General features: G+C 35.5%; 1 protein-coding gene across 1 annotated transcript in view; it reads left to right on the top strand.

Moving 5' to 3' along the window:
* Positions 1 to 16,275, top strand: part of LOC120223926 (liprin-alpha-2-like) — a gene marked incomplete at its 3' end in the record, with an annotated part of 359,204 nt that overhangs the window by 69,585 nt on the left and 273,344 nt on the right. The window contains exon 4 of the mRNA XM_039222153.1: positions 13,055 to 13,108. Within this exon, the coding sequence (XP_039078084.1) occupies positions 13,055 to 13,108 (54 nt within the window). The remainder of the gene's footprint in view (positions 1 to 13,054; positions 13,109 to 16,275) is intronic.

Genomic DNA, 16,275 nt, shown 5'->3' with positions numbered 1-16,275 from the left:
TCTAGGATTATAACATTGATATCCTCTCTTAAATGTTAGATCTTTTCTCTCAGTTGCTATAGCACATTTTAAACAGGTTGAAAGCTGCCCACTATGGAACATAAATATGTGATGTCACACTGAAAGATAACACACACTGAAAGAGGAATAAATTGTGTTTAGGTTCATGGTATGAGTTTTATTCAGTAAATAACTTTATCAGCAAAAAGATTGCTCAAATTTTAGTAAGAAGAATAAAAATTAATATATTTAAAAATAGTGTTGGTGAAAATTTATAATAGCCAAAGCCATAAAAATGCCTGAAAAATTATAGGGTGGATTGAGGAGGTAGAATATAGAATTTAGGATCTTTTGTCTTTCAGAGAAAATGCATTCTATAAATGTAATGGAGATTTATAGCTAGACTTAAGCTGTATCTGGGTCTTATCTATATGTATTCTAATCCATATCTGTTTCAACATATATCGTACAATGTTTGTTTATAATTGTTTATAATCTAATTTGTTAATGCATTATTTCATGTATAGTAATAACTAATATTAATTTAAAATTTACTGTAAGTTATCAAGAAGTAACTTTCCATGAACTATCACAATTAATATTCCAATGTCTTGCTAAGATAGGTACTATGACATAGATTGACTTGTTTTACATGAGGAACATCAATAAATTTGCCTAAGTTCACACAGCTAGTAAGTAGTGAATGTAGGCTTGAACTATTCTCCTAATCACTAAAGTATTTCTTCTTCCATATGTGTTGCATATTGCAGACTTGAGGTATAATTGAAGGGCCCAGGCAGGGTCTCTTGCGATGGTACCTCTGCTGTGTTAACAAAACTATCAGATCTTCAGTCTTCCCATCTAGAAGTTCAATTTCTGCAATAAACTCAAAGATAATCAGCTTCTCAATGGTTGCTTTACAGTAATGCAACAAATATATAATAAGAATGAAAATCTATTATTATAGAATAATGCACATCTCAAAGTGGTCCCAAGCACTAATGCCAGCCAGTCAGCTCATCCTCTTCTTGCAGGAGGAATTCATAGGAAACTAAATTCAACATAAATTTGTCAAATTCCTCTAACATGTATTGGTTGTGTTTTGTGATAATTTAGTAGGATACAGAACTAATAAGTACAGTACTGAGCTGATTTAACCCTCAAATGAATGGGAAAGACACGAGTAAAATGACAGTTCCAAAATAGCGTAGTCAAGTTGTAACAGAGTTAGGTTCAGAATGCTGGGGATGACAGCAGAGCCATTAGTCTAGTCTGAGGGACTCAGGAAAGTCTCTGAGAGGAGGTGATGCCTGCAGTAGATCTCAAAGGGTAAGATTTACCCAGAGGAGGGAGGTGACTTTCTAGGCAGTAGTATCTGTGGTGCAGAAGCATAGAAGTAAGAAAACACTTGACATAACAAAGGTAATACAGGATTCATTATGATAAGGTTATAAGAATTCTTTTGAGGAAGTGGTGAAAGGTAAAATAAGAAAAGTAGCCCATAGTGATATAATGAAAGACCTCATGCATAAATGCACTTGATATTTTTTCTTCCTAAGAAGAATGGGGGCTTTATTAAGAATTTTGAGTGTGGGAATAATCTACACATATTTGCCTTTGAAACATATCCTTCTAGAGTAATGGTTACCAAACTTTAGCCTGCATCAGACTCACTTGGTGGACTTGTTAAACGCAGAGTTTCTGATTCAGTTAGACCGGAGTAAAGCCCAAGAAAATGCATTTCTACGTTCCCGGATGACACTGATGCAACTGGTCCCTAGACCATTCTTTGAGAACCACTTCTCAGTAGACAAGATTGTATGAGTGTGAGAGTGGAAAAAATAACTCAAAAAACACGCTATTTTGGAGAAGGCCAGTGTTGAGGGAAAAATAAAATGAGGTTCTAAACTAAGGCAATGAACGCAGTAGTTATTAAAAGTAGGCAATAGGTTGTGCTGACCAGATATTTTAGAAGGAAAAATGAACTGGCTTGGTATATAGATACCAGGGTGTGGTAAGGCTTTATTGAACCTTCAGAAATTCAGATTGGGCAACTGGATGTTTACTGGAAGGACCAATAAGATAAACACTGGGAGAAGAAATTGAATGGGAGCCAGCTGACCATGGTAATTACAGAAGAGGAGAGGAGGTGATGTCTGATTTGGACATGTTTGAGATTACAAGGATACATCATTGTATACAAGTTGGCAAAGAGGAGCTGACAGAGACTGAGTCAGGATTCATCAAAAGATTCCCTTTATCACTTCAGCCATATGGAAGGGAATAGAAAAGGAAAAAGTAACATGCAGAAAATTCATAAAGGAAAGTGTTTCAGAGAAGGCGTTTCAGAGAAGGCATTTCATGGAAAAGGCAGAACCTTAAATCCCTTTGGTACATTCTTTAGAAAACCCTGTTCCATGCAACACTAGCACAAATGTGTCTTTGATACATTTTAGATTTCCTGTTTAGATGTGAGTTTGAGGACAATACTTTGAAATTAAAAATCTATGGCAGAAGTCTTTGGAATTTTACTTTTTTTTCTTTTGCTAGATTCAATGGCATTCACTCTCATATCTTTAGGTCAAACTAGGATATTCTTTTTCCCATAAGAGACAATCCACTTCACCTCAGAAAAACTCTGTTTGCAAGTCAATTTATTCTTTCCACAAATATTGAATAAATATGTTTTCTCCCAAGTCATTATGTGGCATGCCAAAAAGTCCTCCCCATTTCCCTCCCCCCATACACACACCTCCACTTATTTAAGAGAGCATAATTGTTAGAAATCATTGCCTTTGGAGTCAGCCTATCTAGATTTGAAAACTTATTAGCTGTGTGATTTTGTGAAGACTCTCTTCTATCTTAAAGGTGATGGAAATAACGGCTAGCAGAGCTAAGATGCTATTTAATAAGGCAGTAGAGCTGTTTATGCTGTGTCTAGTATAGTCAGTGCTCAATAAATGTTATTTTGTTACCCAACCAAGGTCTTAGGACAAACTTACCCAGTATGCGTTCAAAACCAAAATCAATTCTGGCAACATGAGGTACTCAAACTTATTGTCACCCAATAAAATCTACTCCTACGACACCTAAATAGTTTAATTTTAACACCTTATTTCTCAATTCTTTCTCATGTTGTTAGACTGAAATATCTACTTTTACCCTTAGATTGACATCCTCTTTGACTGAACAGATCCTTGAACTGAGAAAACATGTCATAGCCTCTAGATTCCATACTCCAAATTCTGTGTGATGCCTTGTGGTTATTATGTACAATATACATATACTGACTAAATTGTCTTTGTCATTCTGACTCCCTACCAGACTCTGAACTTTTTGAAAGATATGACCTTGACTTATTTACCATCATGCTCTTTATGTTCAGCACAGCGCCTCAGTCACAACATAGGCTCAATCATTCTTTTTTAAATTTTTTTTAATTTTTAAAAACATTTTTAGAAAGATGGGGAGATAGAGCGAGGAAGCAAGGGGGAGGGGCTGAGGGAGAGAGACAGGGAGTCTTAAGTAGGTTTCATGCTCAGCACAGAGCCTGATGTGGGTCTTGATTCCATGACCCTGGGATGAGGACCTGAACCCAAATCAAGACTTGGATGCTTAACCCATTAGCCGCCCAGGCACCCCTTAATCATTTTTTTTAAAGTTTTATTTATTTTTGAGGGACAGAGAAAGACAGAGCACAAGCAGAGGATGGGCAGAGAGAGAGGGAGACACAGAATCTGAAGCAGGCTCCAGGCTCTGAGCTGTTAGCACAGAGCCTGATGTGGGGCTCAAACCCACGAACCGTGAGATCATGACCTGAGCTGAAGTAGGACGCTTAACCAATTGAGCCACCCAGGAAACGCTATTCCTTTATGAAAGAATTAATTGTGTGGCTCATGGAACATTCAGATTTGGGCTGGACTGTGGTCAAAGTAAAAGTGTAGATATTTTCCTTTTTTTAATTTCAATGACTACATAGGGCTTTTTCTGGCTTCTGTAGGAAAGTTTTATAAAACTGGTTGTGTATGTTTCCTGCTTCTTCTCTGCCTCCCAGGAAATTTACCCTGTAAAGTTGCCAAGGAAACACTGACAGCTTAAGTCTGGTATAGGAGAAAGATGCCTCATTAACAAACTCAGCTTCATTACTTGGATGCTTGCCTCAAGGAGATGCTGTTTTGTGATGGAAGATTGTTTCCATTAAGCATTATGTGAAAAACTGAATGATTTTTAAAGAAATTTTTTCTTCTATTACTACACACTATGAGATACTACATAAAAAACATTATGGACTTGTAGTTTGATGTATTTGAACTATTATTGCTAAGGAGATATGTCAGATCAACTTTTCAAGCATTCCCTGTATAATGATTAAGGTGTCAGGTCTTTAATTTGAAGTATTAGAAGTATTTCACCAGAAGATAAATTTAATATATTGTTTTTTATCTATGAAGTCATTTTGTATAGTTTCCTTCTTATGAACTAGAAATCTGACATATATAGAAATTTATTGCCTTAAGATAGTACAGAGTTGAGTGCCTTTTCCTTTAGGAGGATGTCTCATCAATGATGTATAATGGGAAAAATGTACATGGTGCTTGGGGTTATAACACTTGGGATTTCAAAGGTTTTTTCCAGAATTTACCAGCTGTTTGATCTTGGGCATGTCATTTATTAGTTTGTTCATTCAGGCATTCTATAAAGATGGGTTGTACAAACACTGTTGCCTTGAGCCATCTTTCAAAGTGATATATTTATACAAAAAAATGAGAAATTCTTCATCATTTCTATGCTCTGATCCTCAGCTATTTTGTGTATAAAAATGGTACTATGTGCTTTATTCAGTCAGTCATTCATCCATTCAGAAAGTATTTATTGAGCTCCTACTGTGTGGCAAGCTGTTCTAGAGAGTGATGGGAGGTGTTCACCCTTTATTCGGCTCTTAACAACATTGTTCATTTATCTTCTTTGGATTTAGGGTTGGTTAAAAGTTCCAGCTGTTACTAATCCCCGTGCTTCACTATTCTCCTGGATCCACAGAACCATCCATACCTCTATAAAGCATCCTTGTATTAAACACTCTTTTATGATGGTTTTGAGTTTGCCATTTGTTTCCAGGTGGAACTTTCACTGATTTAGACAGTTAGGGAAGGTATGTTTGAGATTTTGATGTTTAAACTGAAATCTGATGGAGTGAGTTAATTAAGAGGATATCTAGGAAATGAGCATTCTAAGAAGCATGAAAAACATGTGCAAAGATGACCCTGAGATAGGAGTCATATTTGGACTGTTTTTGGAACAACATTGGGGTCAATGTGACTGGGTAGCATGAGAGAGTGAGATAATGGAAAAAGGATATCAGAGAAATGGCCAGATCACTACAGGACATTGCAGGAGATGGCAATAAATTTGTGTTTTATTCTAGGATTTATTGGAACCTCATGGGGGGTTTCGATCAGGGGGGGGATCTGACATAACTTACATTTTAAATGGATAGTCCTGACTGCTGTGTGGAGAATATGTGGGGGGAAGAGGAGACATGGACAGATGCAGAGACAAGAATTAAGCTATTTCTTTTGTCCAGGGAGAAATACCATTGATATGGTTCAAGGAAATGGGATGGTAGGAATATACGTGGTAAGTCAAGCCATTTTTTAAAGATAGGATTGGCAGGATTTGCTGAGAAGCTGGGTGAAAGGTGATGTCAAGATGGAGAGCATCAGGATGGGTACTTAATTTGTGGGAGGGGTAGAAGTGGGAATCAAGTTTGATTTTGCATTATTAAATTTTAAATGGCTACAGTACATCCAAGTGGAGATTTTGGTAGGCAGTGTGCATCTTAGAGGAAAAGTTGAAACTGAAAATATAATTTCCTAATTCATCAGCATATATGATATTTAAAGCCATGGTACCAAATACAATCTTATAGAGGGTGCAATTAAATGGAAACCAAGAGGAAAAGTATTTGAAGGAAGATGGAGCAGTCAGCTTCGTCCAATGTGGCTCAGAGATCACTCTAACCAATTATTCAGCCAATTGGATACCAAAGACAGCCTTAATAAGAGGGGTGCAGTGAAACAGTGAGGACAAAAGCTGCATGAAGAGAGAATGGGAGATGAGGGACATTTGAGAATTTTTTCTGTAAAAGGGTTGAGAAAAATGCTTAATTTTGATATTTTGAATTTATAAATTTGGTAAGCTTCTCTACAAACATAAAATGCCTCATTAAGTCTTTTTAAATACCTTGGCACAAATTTTAAATATAAGCATTCAGTGAAAATGGTTGATATCTTTTTTATTGATTTCACTGTACTGATACACTTTTGATAGATTATTTTAATGCACTACAATGCACTCTGTATTGATACTGAAATCACTTTACCTCAAACAATTTCTAAAGTAGTCCCAAATTTTAAATATGTATAAACCAAATTTTAAAATATCAGTAGCTGATAACAATTTTATAATTTTTTAAGTATTTTCATATTATGTAAAGTGAATTTTTGGAAGTGTAAAACTTGAAATTTTGATATTAACTTTAAATGTAACTATCAGATTTCAAGATATTCTGGGTCATATGGCATATCCAATGTTAGATTCGGTGGATTATTTAGAATTTAATTTTCTTCATTTTTAATGTATTTGATACTCAGGCTATTTTACCATCTTTTCTTTGACAATAACTGGTTGATCCAGTTATTTTATCTTTAGGGGTAAAAGTAAAGATATCGCAATAGCCCTGAGGGAGACTTCAGTCCCCAAATCTTTTTACCCCATCTCTATTCAGGGGAAGCAGGACTTAAACATTGAACTTAATGACATTCAACGAAAACCACATGATTAATCCCTAAGCTCCATTACCGAAAGTGTGTGTCAAGGGGGAAATTTTGTCAATTCTTGTAGAAAGGGATCATGGGAAGGAGGGTGCAGCTAGATTACCAACAGCATCTGTGCAGCACAATGTGGAGTTTATTTAACCCGTCCTAATGTGATACTCGGGGTTCAGTCTGCCTTCAAATCTCATGCTTCTTAGAGCTCTGATACTAATTGCTGCTCTTGCAGCTCAAATTTCCCAAGACTTGAGACTTCTGATTCATGAGCCAGCCTTGACTTACTCAGGAGCAGAGCTCTCCTAGGTTAGAAGAGGCTGCCTTTATACAGTTTGTGTCAAGGACTTGACTAATAATGTCACGTAGATATTTGATACCTTTCAGGACAAGTGAAACTTTCATTATCTGAAATTGTTTTAAGAAACAAAATTGTTTATATAGTGAAGGATCCTAGTCATTTTGTTCTGCATAGATGATAGCAACGCATATGGTGGAGGCTATGGAATACTGGTATATGGCAAGCAGCAATGGTACCTGAGTAGCAGCATGTGGGCAGGCACAAGGCTGGCTTGGCATATTTGTATAAATTCAACTGGGAGACAAGTCAAAGGTATTTAAAGACTGTTACACACACAGCATAACCAAGGTCACTACAGTGTTAACTCTCCATATCCCTGGGAGGGTCAGGCCTAGGTGAGACAGGTGAGGTACTTCGGGCACAGGACAACACTAAATTGGGTGGCCCAGATGACAGCTATAGTACAAGGAGGAAGAGGCAACTGGGAGGAGCCAATTCCATAGTGCACCTAAGCAGTGTTACAGCCTGCAGATGGATCTAGGGTGGGGAAGAGGGAAGTGGAAAGTTCCATGCCTCATTGGTGCCAGAGAGGCAAATGAGAAGCAGCTGTCTAAGTCTTTCGAAGACTGCCTACCTTGTTATGTTCTCAGGAGGCCAACAGCATTCTATTAAGAGGTAGGCCAGCCTGTTATTTAACTGCCTATATGGCCCATATGGGTATGTTCAAGGTAACCAGAAAGCAAAGGTAAAGCTATTTTTCCTATGACTGGTATTAAACAACACAGGTTTGCAGTCCTACAAATATGTTTCTAACACCAACTTCTAACAGTTATATGACATCAGGTAAGTTATATAAACTTTTTAACCTCTTAAATAAGAAAAGAAATAAGTATTTTCTAAGGCTACAGTAATGGTAATGTTTATAAAGCACTTACCTGGTATGTAATAAATGTTTAAGTAGTAGATATTTTATTAGATCTAAATGAAGCTATTAAATCTAAGTAAACATGTGCATAATATAATTAAATAAATCCTGTAACTGTTTTAAAACATCAGTTTGTTTTCTGTGTTTTAGTCAAACAACATTATTATAATAGTAAGTTAACAAAGTTTCTAGGAAGTCCATGTTTTCTTTTTTCACTTTTTGATGTACTTTGTTGTTATCTATATAAAAAGATATCTGAGTAACACGATAGATGGATTTGTTAAAGATTTCAGTTATATTTTGCAGACAAAGCATTCAACAACAATCAAAAAATGGACTGAGTCTCAGTTATGTTCAGTGTTCCTCAAAGGATTTATTTATTTTGCCTTTTAATTTTACAACATAAATGAATTCATGTGCACTTATGCTCATTATTCACACGTGAAAACTTTATTTTTGCATCACCGATATCTATCACTGATAGATAAGCCATGTTTAATTTGGGCATCTGTCCAAGTAGGACACTTTTTTCTAATGTATACTCAAAATAGCACATAAGCTCAAAAAATCGTGTTTTTAAATTAAATGAATAAACAATAAGAGTGTGCATGTGTATACTCTATTTAGAACCATGAGTTCCTAGAGTGCTTTAATTCAAATGTTAAAAATCATAAATACCAAGGCCTTTTGAATTCATCTTCTAAATTCTACTTTTGCTTAATTTTTCTGTAGATGAGAACTATCATGAAAGGCTTAAAATTTTAGGAATCTGAAAATAGGCCCAATTTATCTAAGATAGCAAGAGATCATCATCTTTATGATAGCAAGAAATCTCCAGATATAATTTTAAAAAAAACATGGCAATGCAGGGACATCAGGATGGCTCAGCTGGTTAAGTGTCTGATATTGGCTCAGGTCATAATCTTGTGGTTTGTGAGTTTGAGGCCCACATTGAGCTCTGTGATGACAGTTCAGAACCTGGAGTCTGCTTCGGATTCTGCATCTCTGCCTCTTTTTGTCCCTCCCCAACTTGTACTCTGTCTCTCTCTCTCTCTCAAAAATAAACATTAAAAAAAAATAAAAAATGAAAACATGGCTTTGGAAGCAGTTTTTCTAAGCCTCTTTTGGAGCTAGAGTGAAGGAGAGGAAGATCCTCAAAGGGATGCTGACTAGGGAAAAAATGACGTATAATATAGTTGTTATAATGAAGACAACTTAATAATTTTCTTGGCAAGTACTCTTTGTGTTGCCTTATCATTTATGACCCTTGATAAAATATGCATATAGAAATTCATCACCCATTGAGTTCCTTTTCAAAGTGAGCTTTTTCTTATGGAAACTTCCATCAACCATTCCTTTCTTCTCCCTTATCCTGCCTTTAATGTTGTCTAATGTTGTCATCACATGCTCAGTTCAGCCCCATGTTTTTTGTTTTGTTTTTGTTAGGATTCCCGATTCTTGAGATATCAGGGAAAAGATGTGATTAAGTCGCAAATGGCATTGTAGCGTAAATCTTCATAATGGTATAAAAAATTGGCTATTTCTCTAATCATAGGCATTTAATTTTTTTCTCCCTTTAATCTTGGCTCAATTGTCTTTCATCTTTGATTTCTTACTGCAACTGTATTTCCCATGTTCCTTATCCCTATCCTTTCAACTAGATGCAAACAGATAATTGGCCAGGATTACAAGCAAGAAACTTTTTATCAGCAAGTATAACTCTGCAATGTAGCCCCAGACTCCTATTCAGCCCTCTTTGAGCAGACAGTTTTGGTTTTGATTTTGGTTTTCACAGGGAGGCGTGGGGGTATGATTTAAAAATACAACAGTTGCTTTGTAGTAGAGGCTAAAGTCTGGGATGGTGATGCCTCCCGTTTTGGTTTTCTTCTTCAATATTACTTTGGCTATCAGGGTCTTTGTGGTTCCATACAAATTTTAGGATAGTTTGTTCTAGTTTTGAGAAGAATGCTGGTGCAATTTTGATTGGGATTGCATTGAATGTGTAGATTGCTTTGGGTAGTCATGACATTTTAACTATATTTATTCTTCCAATCCATAAGCATGGGATGTTTTCCACTTCTTTGTGTCTTCTTCAATTTCCTTCATAAGTTTTCTATAGTTTCCATCATACAGATCTCTTTTATCTTTGCTTAGGTTTATTCCTAGGTATTTTATGGTTTTTTGTGCAATTGTGAATGGCATCAGTTTCTTGATTTCTCTTTCTGTTCCTTCATTGTTGGTGTATAAAAATGCAACCAGTTTCTGTACGTTGATTTTGTACCCTGCAACTTTGCTGAATTCATGAATCAGTTCTAGTAGGCTTCTGGTGGAGTCTGTCGGATTTTCTATGTAGAGTATCATGTCGTCTGCAAAAAGTGAAAGTTTGACTTCCTCTTTGCCAATTCTGATGCCTTTTATTTCCTTTTGTTGTCTGATCGCTGATGCTAGGACTCCCAGCACTATGTTAAACAGCAGTGGTGAGAGTGGACATCCCTGTCGTGTTCCTGATTTCAGGGGGAAAGCTCTCAGGTTTTCCCCGTTGAGGATGATGTTAGCTGAGGGCTTCTCATAGATGGCTTTTATGATGTTTCAGTAAGTTCCTTCTATCCCGACTTTCTCTAGGGTCTTTATTAAGAAAGGATGCTATATTGTGTCAAATGCTTTTTCTGCATCTATCGACAGGATCATATGGTTTTTATCTTTTCTTTTATTGATGTGATGTATCACATTGATTGATTTGTGGATATTGAACCAGCCTTATAACCCAGAAATGAATCCCAATCTTGGTGGATAATTCTTTTTATGTGCTGTTGGATTTGATTTGCAAGTATCTTGTTGAGGATTTTTGCATCTGTATTCATCAAGGATATTGGCCTGTAGTTCTCTTTTTTTTTGCTCTGTCTCTGTCTGCTTGGGAATCAAAGTGATGCTGGCTTCGTAGAATGAGTCCGGAAGTGTTCCTTCAATTTCTATTTTTTGAAATAGCTTGAGAAGAATGGGTATTAATTCTGTTTTAAATGTCTGGTAGAATTCTCCAGGGAAGCCATCTGGCCCAGGGCTCTTATTTTTTGGGAGATTTTTGATAACTGACTTGATTTCATCACTAGTTATGGGTCTGTTCCAGTTTTCTATCCCTTCCTGCGTGAATTTTGGTAGTGAGTGTGTGTTTAGGAATTTGTCCATTTCTTCTAAGTTTTCCAATTTGTTGGCATATAATTTTTCATAGTATTCCCTGATAATTGCTTGTATTTCTGAGGGGTTGGTTGTAATAACTCCATTTTCTTTCATGATTTTGTCTATTTGAGTGCTCTCTCTGTTCTTTTTGAGAAGCCTGGTGAGAGGTTTGTCAATTTTGTTTATTTTTTCAAAAAAAACAATTCTTGGTTTCATTGATCTGTTCAACTGTTTTTGGTTTTACATTATTTATTTCTGCCCTGATTTTTATGGCCAACAGACACATGAAATGATGCTCAGCATCCCTCTTCATCAGGGGAATACAAATCAAAGCCGCATTGAGATACCACCTCATGCTGGTCAGAGCGGCTAAAATGAACAAATCAGGAGACTTTAGATGCTGGTGAGGATGTGGAGAAACAGGCACCCTCCTACACTGTTGGTGGGAATGTAAACTGGTGCAGCCCCTCTGGAAAACAGTGTGGAGGTTTCTCAAGAAATTAACAATAGAAGTCCCCTAACACCCAGCAATAGCACTGCTAGGAATTTACCCAAGGGATACAGGAGTGCTGATGCATAGTGGCACATGTACCCCAATGTTCATAACAGCACTCTCAATAATAGCTAAAACATGGAAAGAGCCTAAGTGTCCATCAATGGACGAATGGATCAAGATCTGTTTCATCTATACCATAGAATACTACATGACAATGAGAAAGAATGAAATCTGGCCATGTGTAGCAACATGGATGGACCTTGAGGGTGTTATGCTGAGCTAAATAAGTCAGGCAGAGAAGGACAGCTACCATATGTTTGCACATACAGGAGGATTAGGTGGAACTTAAGGGCTGTGGGGAAGAAGAAGGGGAAAAGTAGTTGGGGAGAGGGAAGGAGGCAAACCATGAGAGGCTCTTGAATGCTGGGAACAAACTGAGGGCTGATGGGGGTGGGGAGGTGGGGAAGGGAGGTGATGAGCATGGAGGAGGGCGCTTGTGGGGATGTGCACTGGGTGTTTTATGGAAACCAACTTGACAATAAACTGTTTAAAAATTTAAAAAATAAAAAAATAAAAATACAACAGTTATAAGCATTAAAATCCTGAGAGATTTTAGTTAAAAATCTGGAATTCTAGCTTTTGAAAAAGTCACTTGGTTAGTAACCCTGGAGGCAAAGTCCTGCAACATAGTGGAGTTGTATTTATTCCTGTAAATAGACACATGCTCTTCAGTTTGTCAGAGAATTCCCTGTTTCTCTGTTTGTAAAACCATTGACAATATAATCATTACTCAGGCATGATCTGCAGTTATTGATTCAAGATTCTAAATCAGTCCTTGTAAAAGAATAGCTAATCTTTTTTTAAAATATTTTTATCTTCCAAGTAGAGTAATAGAGTGGACTATAGGTAATTAAAAATCTTATAGGTTCAGCATTTTCCATGGGATTCATATCCTTGCAAATAATATGTTAAATTGCAGTTTTATTAAAATTACTTTTTTCTGTTCTGTCCTCATTTCAACACCTTAGAGAACAAAACAACTGCTTTCCTACCTAGAGCCTAGCCTTTTTTTCCCCCTCCATATTTCAGGACTAGTCTGTGTACTTTTTTTTCTTTTTACAGAGTGTGGAAAATTAGAGGAAATATCTAGATTTCTAGATACAGGCTATTTGTATAGTGTTAAAGTATGCAAGACTGTCTGAAAACAAAACAAAGAAAACAAATATAGCTGTGTGCCCTAACTTTGTAGCTAAAGAAAATATTACACTATGGGATTGGGAAATTCTCCATGCTGTTGAGTAGCATTTTACAATCAACACCTCTCCCCTTTTCAGGATATCGAATCCCTAACAGGAGGGCTGACTGGTTCTAAGGGGGCTGATCCGCCGGTAAGTTAGATTCTTCATTAAATTTAACTATTGATGAACTTAATTATCTACACACCAGATCATGAGATAGTTACTTGTATACAATTTGTGATATATATACCTCTGTGAAATCTATAACTGTTGCAGTAACTAATACCAAAGTGTGAACTTGATTTGAGGTATTGTTTGGTATTGTTAAAAGGTTTAATATCTCATAAAATTATCTCCATGTACTGACTTTAAAAATAAGAGTAAAATCTTCATTAGAATTTGTAAATACTTTAAGTGCTATGGACTACACCAAAATTTTTGGAACTTGAGGGGAGGGTTTACCATTCTAAATATGAATGTATGATTTGGGTTACAATATATTTTCTAGTTACTGAGAAAAATTATTTTATAAAACCATTTTATAAACAGTGTTGATTTTTGATATTGCCATTTCTTTTCTATTTTATCTCAGAAGCTTCTGGAAAATTAGAAAAGTATTCTGAAATTTTAAGGATTATTATTGTTAAGCAGTAAGAAGAGATTGATAGCCTAGTATTGGAATATCTTGCTCCTTTCTGTGATATCTGCTTTCAGAAAATATTGATTAAGATAATGTTTATGTGATGTCATGTTTGAAGTACAAACATGAGTTCATGGGGTATATCTAAGATATAAGATTCAATTTATTTCAACAGAGAATCAATGCATAAATTTCCACAACTGCTTTTCACTTGGCACTGTGAGGTTTAATGCAGACCACATAGAACCTACTGTCATCAATTTTAGCTACACTTCAGCTAGGTATCTAGGATCTGAGTGAAGTGCATAATCACATTAAAACATCAGTGAGGTATTCAAAGACAACATTCAACGGCACCTCTTTCTCTCCTGTCTCCTTCAGGTGTCCATGATGTTGTGTAATCTTCATCAAATTACTCCAAAGTAGGCTAAACAACATATTTTAGTCCTTTCCCTTCCTTTTATTTTCAGTGTCCGAATTTATGTGGGAAAAAATATATTGTCTTCAGGTAGCTGCTTATATTTAGTCCCTGAACCTATTACATTGCAGCATAAAGCAAGATGAAATGTAAGTCAACCGATGAGTATATTGTGACAGGATTTACAGGCAGCCCTATATTCAAGTAGTGTAGGTGACTACTTATGTGATGTAATTTCACCCTGCTGCCTGGCATGGTGTTGGTACATAGCATTCAACTTTTATTAGAAATGTAAACCCTTTTCCTTCCAAATCCCACCCTCATATGTCCACTGATTCCTAAAGAACTCTACAGTTAAAGATCAGTTGGTTTTAAAAGGATTTGTCCCTGGCTCAAATCAAAATTAAACACCTCTTTTCTGCAAGGGGTGATTAAAATCTTATTCATTATTTATATGTTAGAATAAGTTAATCACATCCTTTCAAGAAAACATTTTCCAAATATGGAAAATTGGGTGGGCTTAAAGCCTAGTTGTTGAAAGAAGCTCCTTGCAGTGGAAAAAAAAAAAAATCACAGAAAGGTATGCTGGTATACAGAAGGCAAGCCTCATCAAGTTCATTCCCAATTGCAAAAAGTGAAGTAAGTGTGTGTGTATGTGTGTGTGTGTGTATGTAGTTTGTGCCTGTATTTTCTGAAATTATGAAATAATTTCATGAAATAATCCATGACTATGCTTATTTTTTTACCTTTTTGTAGAATGGAAAACATCATGCAGATTTTAGAGTACTTGAGCTTTGGCAATCTAATTAGCGGGTTAACAGTACACATAAATTTAGTATTTCCCCCACCGCATTGTTAAAGAGCTATCTAGAATATTACTTAACTGTGTATAATAAAATCATTTTTAGTCCCATATAAACCTTACATAAAGCAGTCTAAGTAGAGGCAAAATGGTAATAGTATCTAGTGTTGCTTTAGTCATTTAAGAATAAGACTTTGAATAGAGCTGTTGTTTTTGCCCCCACATTAGAAAACTGAAAGTCAGATTATATTAATTATAACCTAAATCCATTTGAAGTTTTATACAATCTATTCTTTCTGTAAACAATATCTTTATGATCTAAATACTGTTATCCATTTATAAAGTTATATCTTTTGTGTGTTTACAATATATTACCAAATCATTCAATGATTAAATTTTTATTGGATAAGAAATTCAAGGTCCTTTACCTCCCCCTCATGAAACAGAATTTATAAAGTGCTGAGTGAATGGCATCTTACAATGCCATCACAAGGGTGCAGAGCTGGAAATAATTTCTTTACCAGTTTAGCAGAAATCGCAGGGATATCTTTAATTGTGTTATATTTAAAAATTAATTTTTCTGTGGGTATGCATATATTATTTTTGAAGCACAGGGAAAAAGTGAAGTTTATATTATTTTAAATAGTACACATGTACAAAAAGTTGTGTACATTTCCAAATGTAATTATAAATAAATTTGCATACCTGGAGAGAATAAATTTGAGGAATCCAAGAACATAATTTACATTTAATATTTCTAACAATAAATATTAGCATGTGTATTTTTGAAAGTTAAAGTAGTCTTAGTTTCAATACTGATAATGAAATCATTTATGATTTTCAGGAGCAATTCAAGTCTTATGATGGCATTCTTCTTCTGAAAAGGATTTTAAGAGGATTCTTTCTTAATTCAGAAACTGAAAATTAATTGGCTCAGTAGGTTAAATTTACAGATTTTTCCAAATCATATAGTTATCTTTAAAAAAAACCTCTTCTACCATTGACAAATATATTAATAGTTTAATATTACCTTAAAACTGCCTTTGAAAAACTGTATCAGACATAGTCTACATTTATCATGTTTCTCATTCACAAAAATTGGATCACAAGTTAACCTCCAGTGTAAAAACATAACATGTATTTACATATAAAACTAAGTGAAAGAAAATAGATAATTAAAATCTAAAGCATAAAAATATCATTACGTTAAATAGTGCTTTTTATATACCATTTGCCATAGTGTTTTAAGTTTTTTCTTGTTTATATTTAAATTCCAGTGTAGTTAACATACAGTTTATGTTTCAGTTATACAATACAGTGATTCCTCACTTCCATACAGCACCTGGTGTTCGTCATGACATGTGCCTTCCTTAATCCCCATCACCTATTTCACCCATCCCCACCCTTCACCTTCCCCCTGGTAACTAGCAGTTTGTTTTCTAAAGTTTGTTTTCTAT

Source organism: Hyaena hyaena, unplaced genomic scaffold (genome assembly GCF_003009895.1).
Source record: "Hyaena hyaena isolate Hyena2069 unplaced genomic scaffold, ASM300989v1 scaffold_1079, whole genome shotgun sequence".
Taxonomy (NCBI): domain Eukaryota; kingdom Metazoa; phylum Chordata; class Mammalia; order Carnivora; family Hyaenidae; genus Hyaena; species Hyaena hyaena.
Note: the sequence above shows the minus strand (reverse complement) of the source record. Positions and strands in the feature narration are given on the sequence as shown.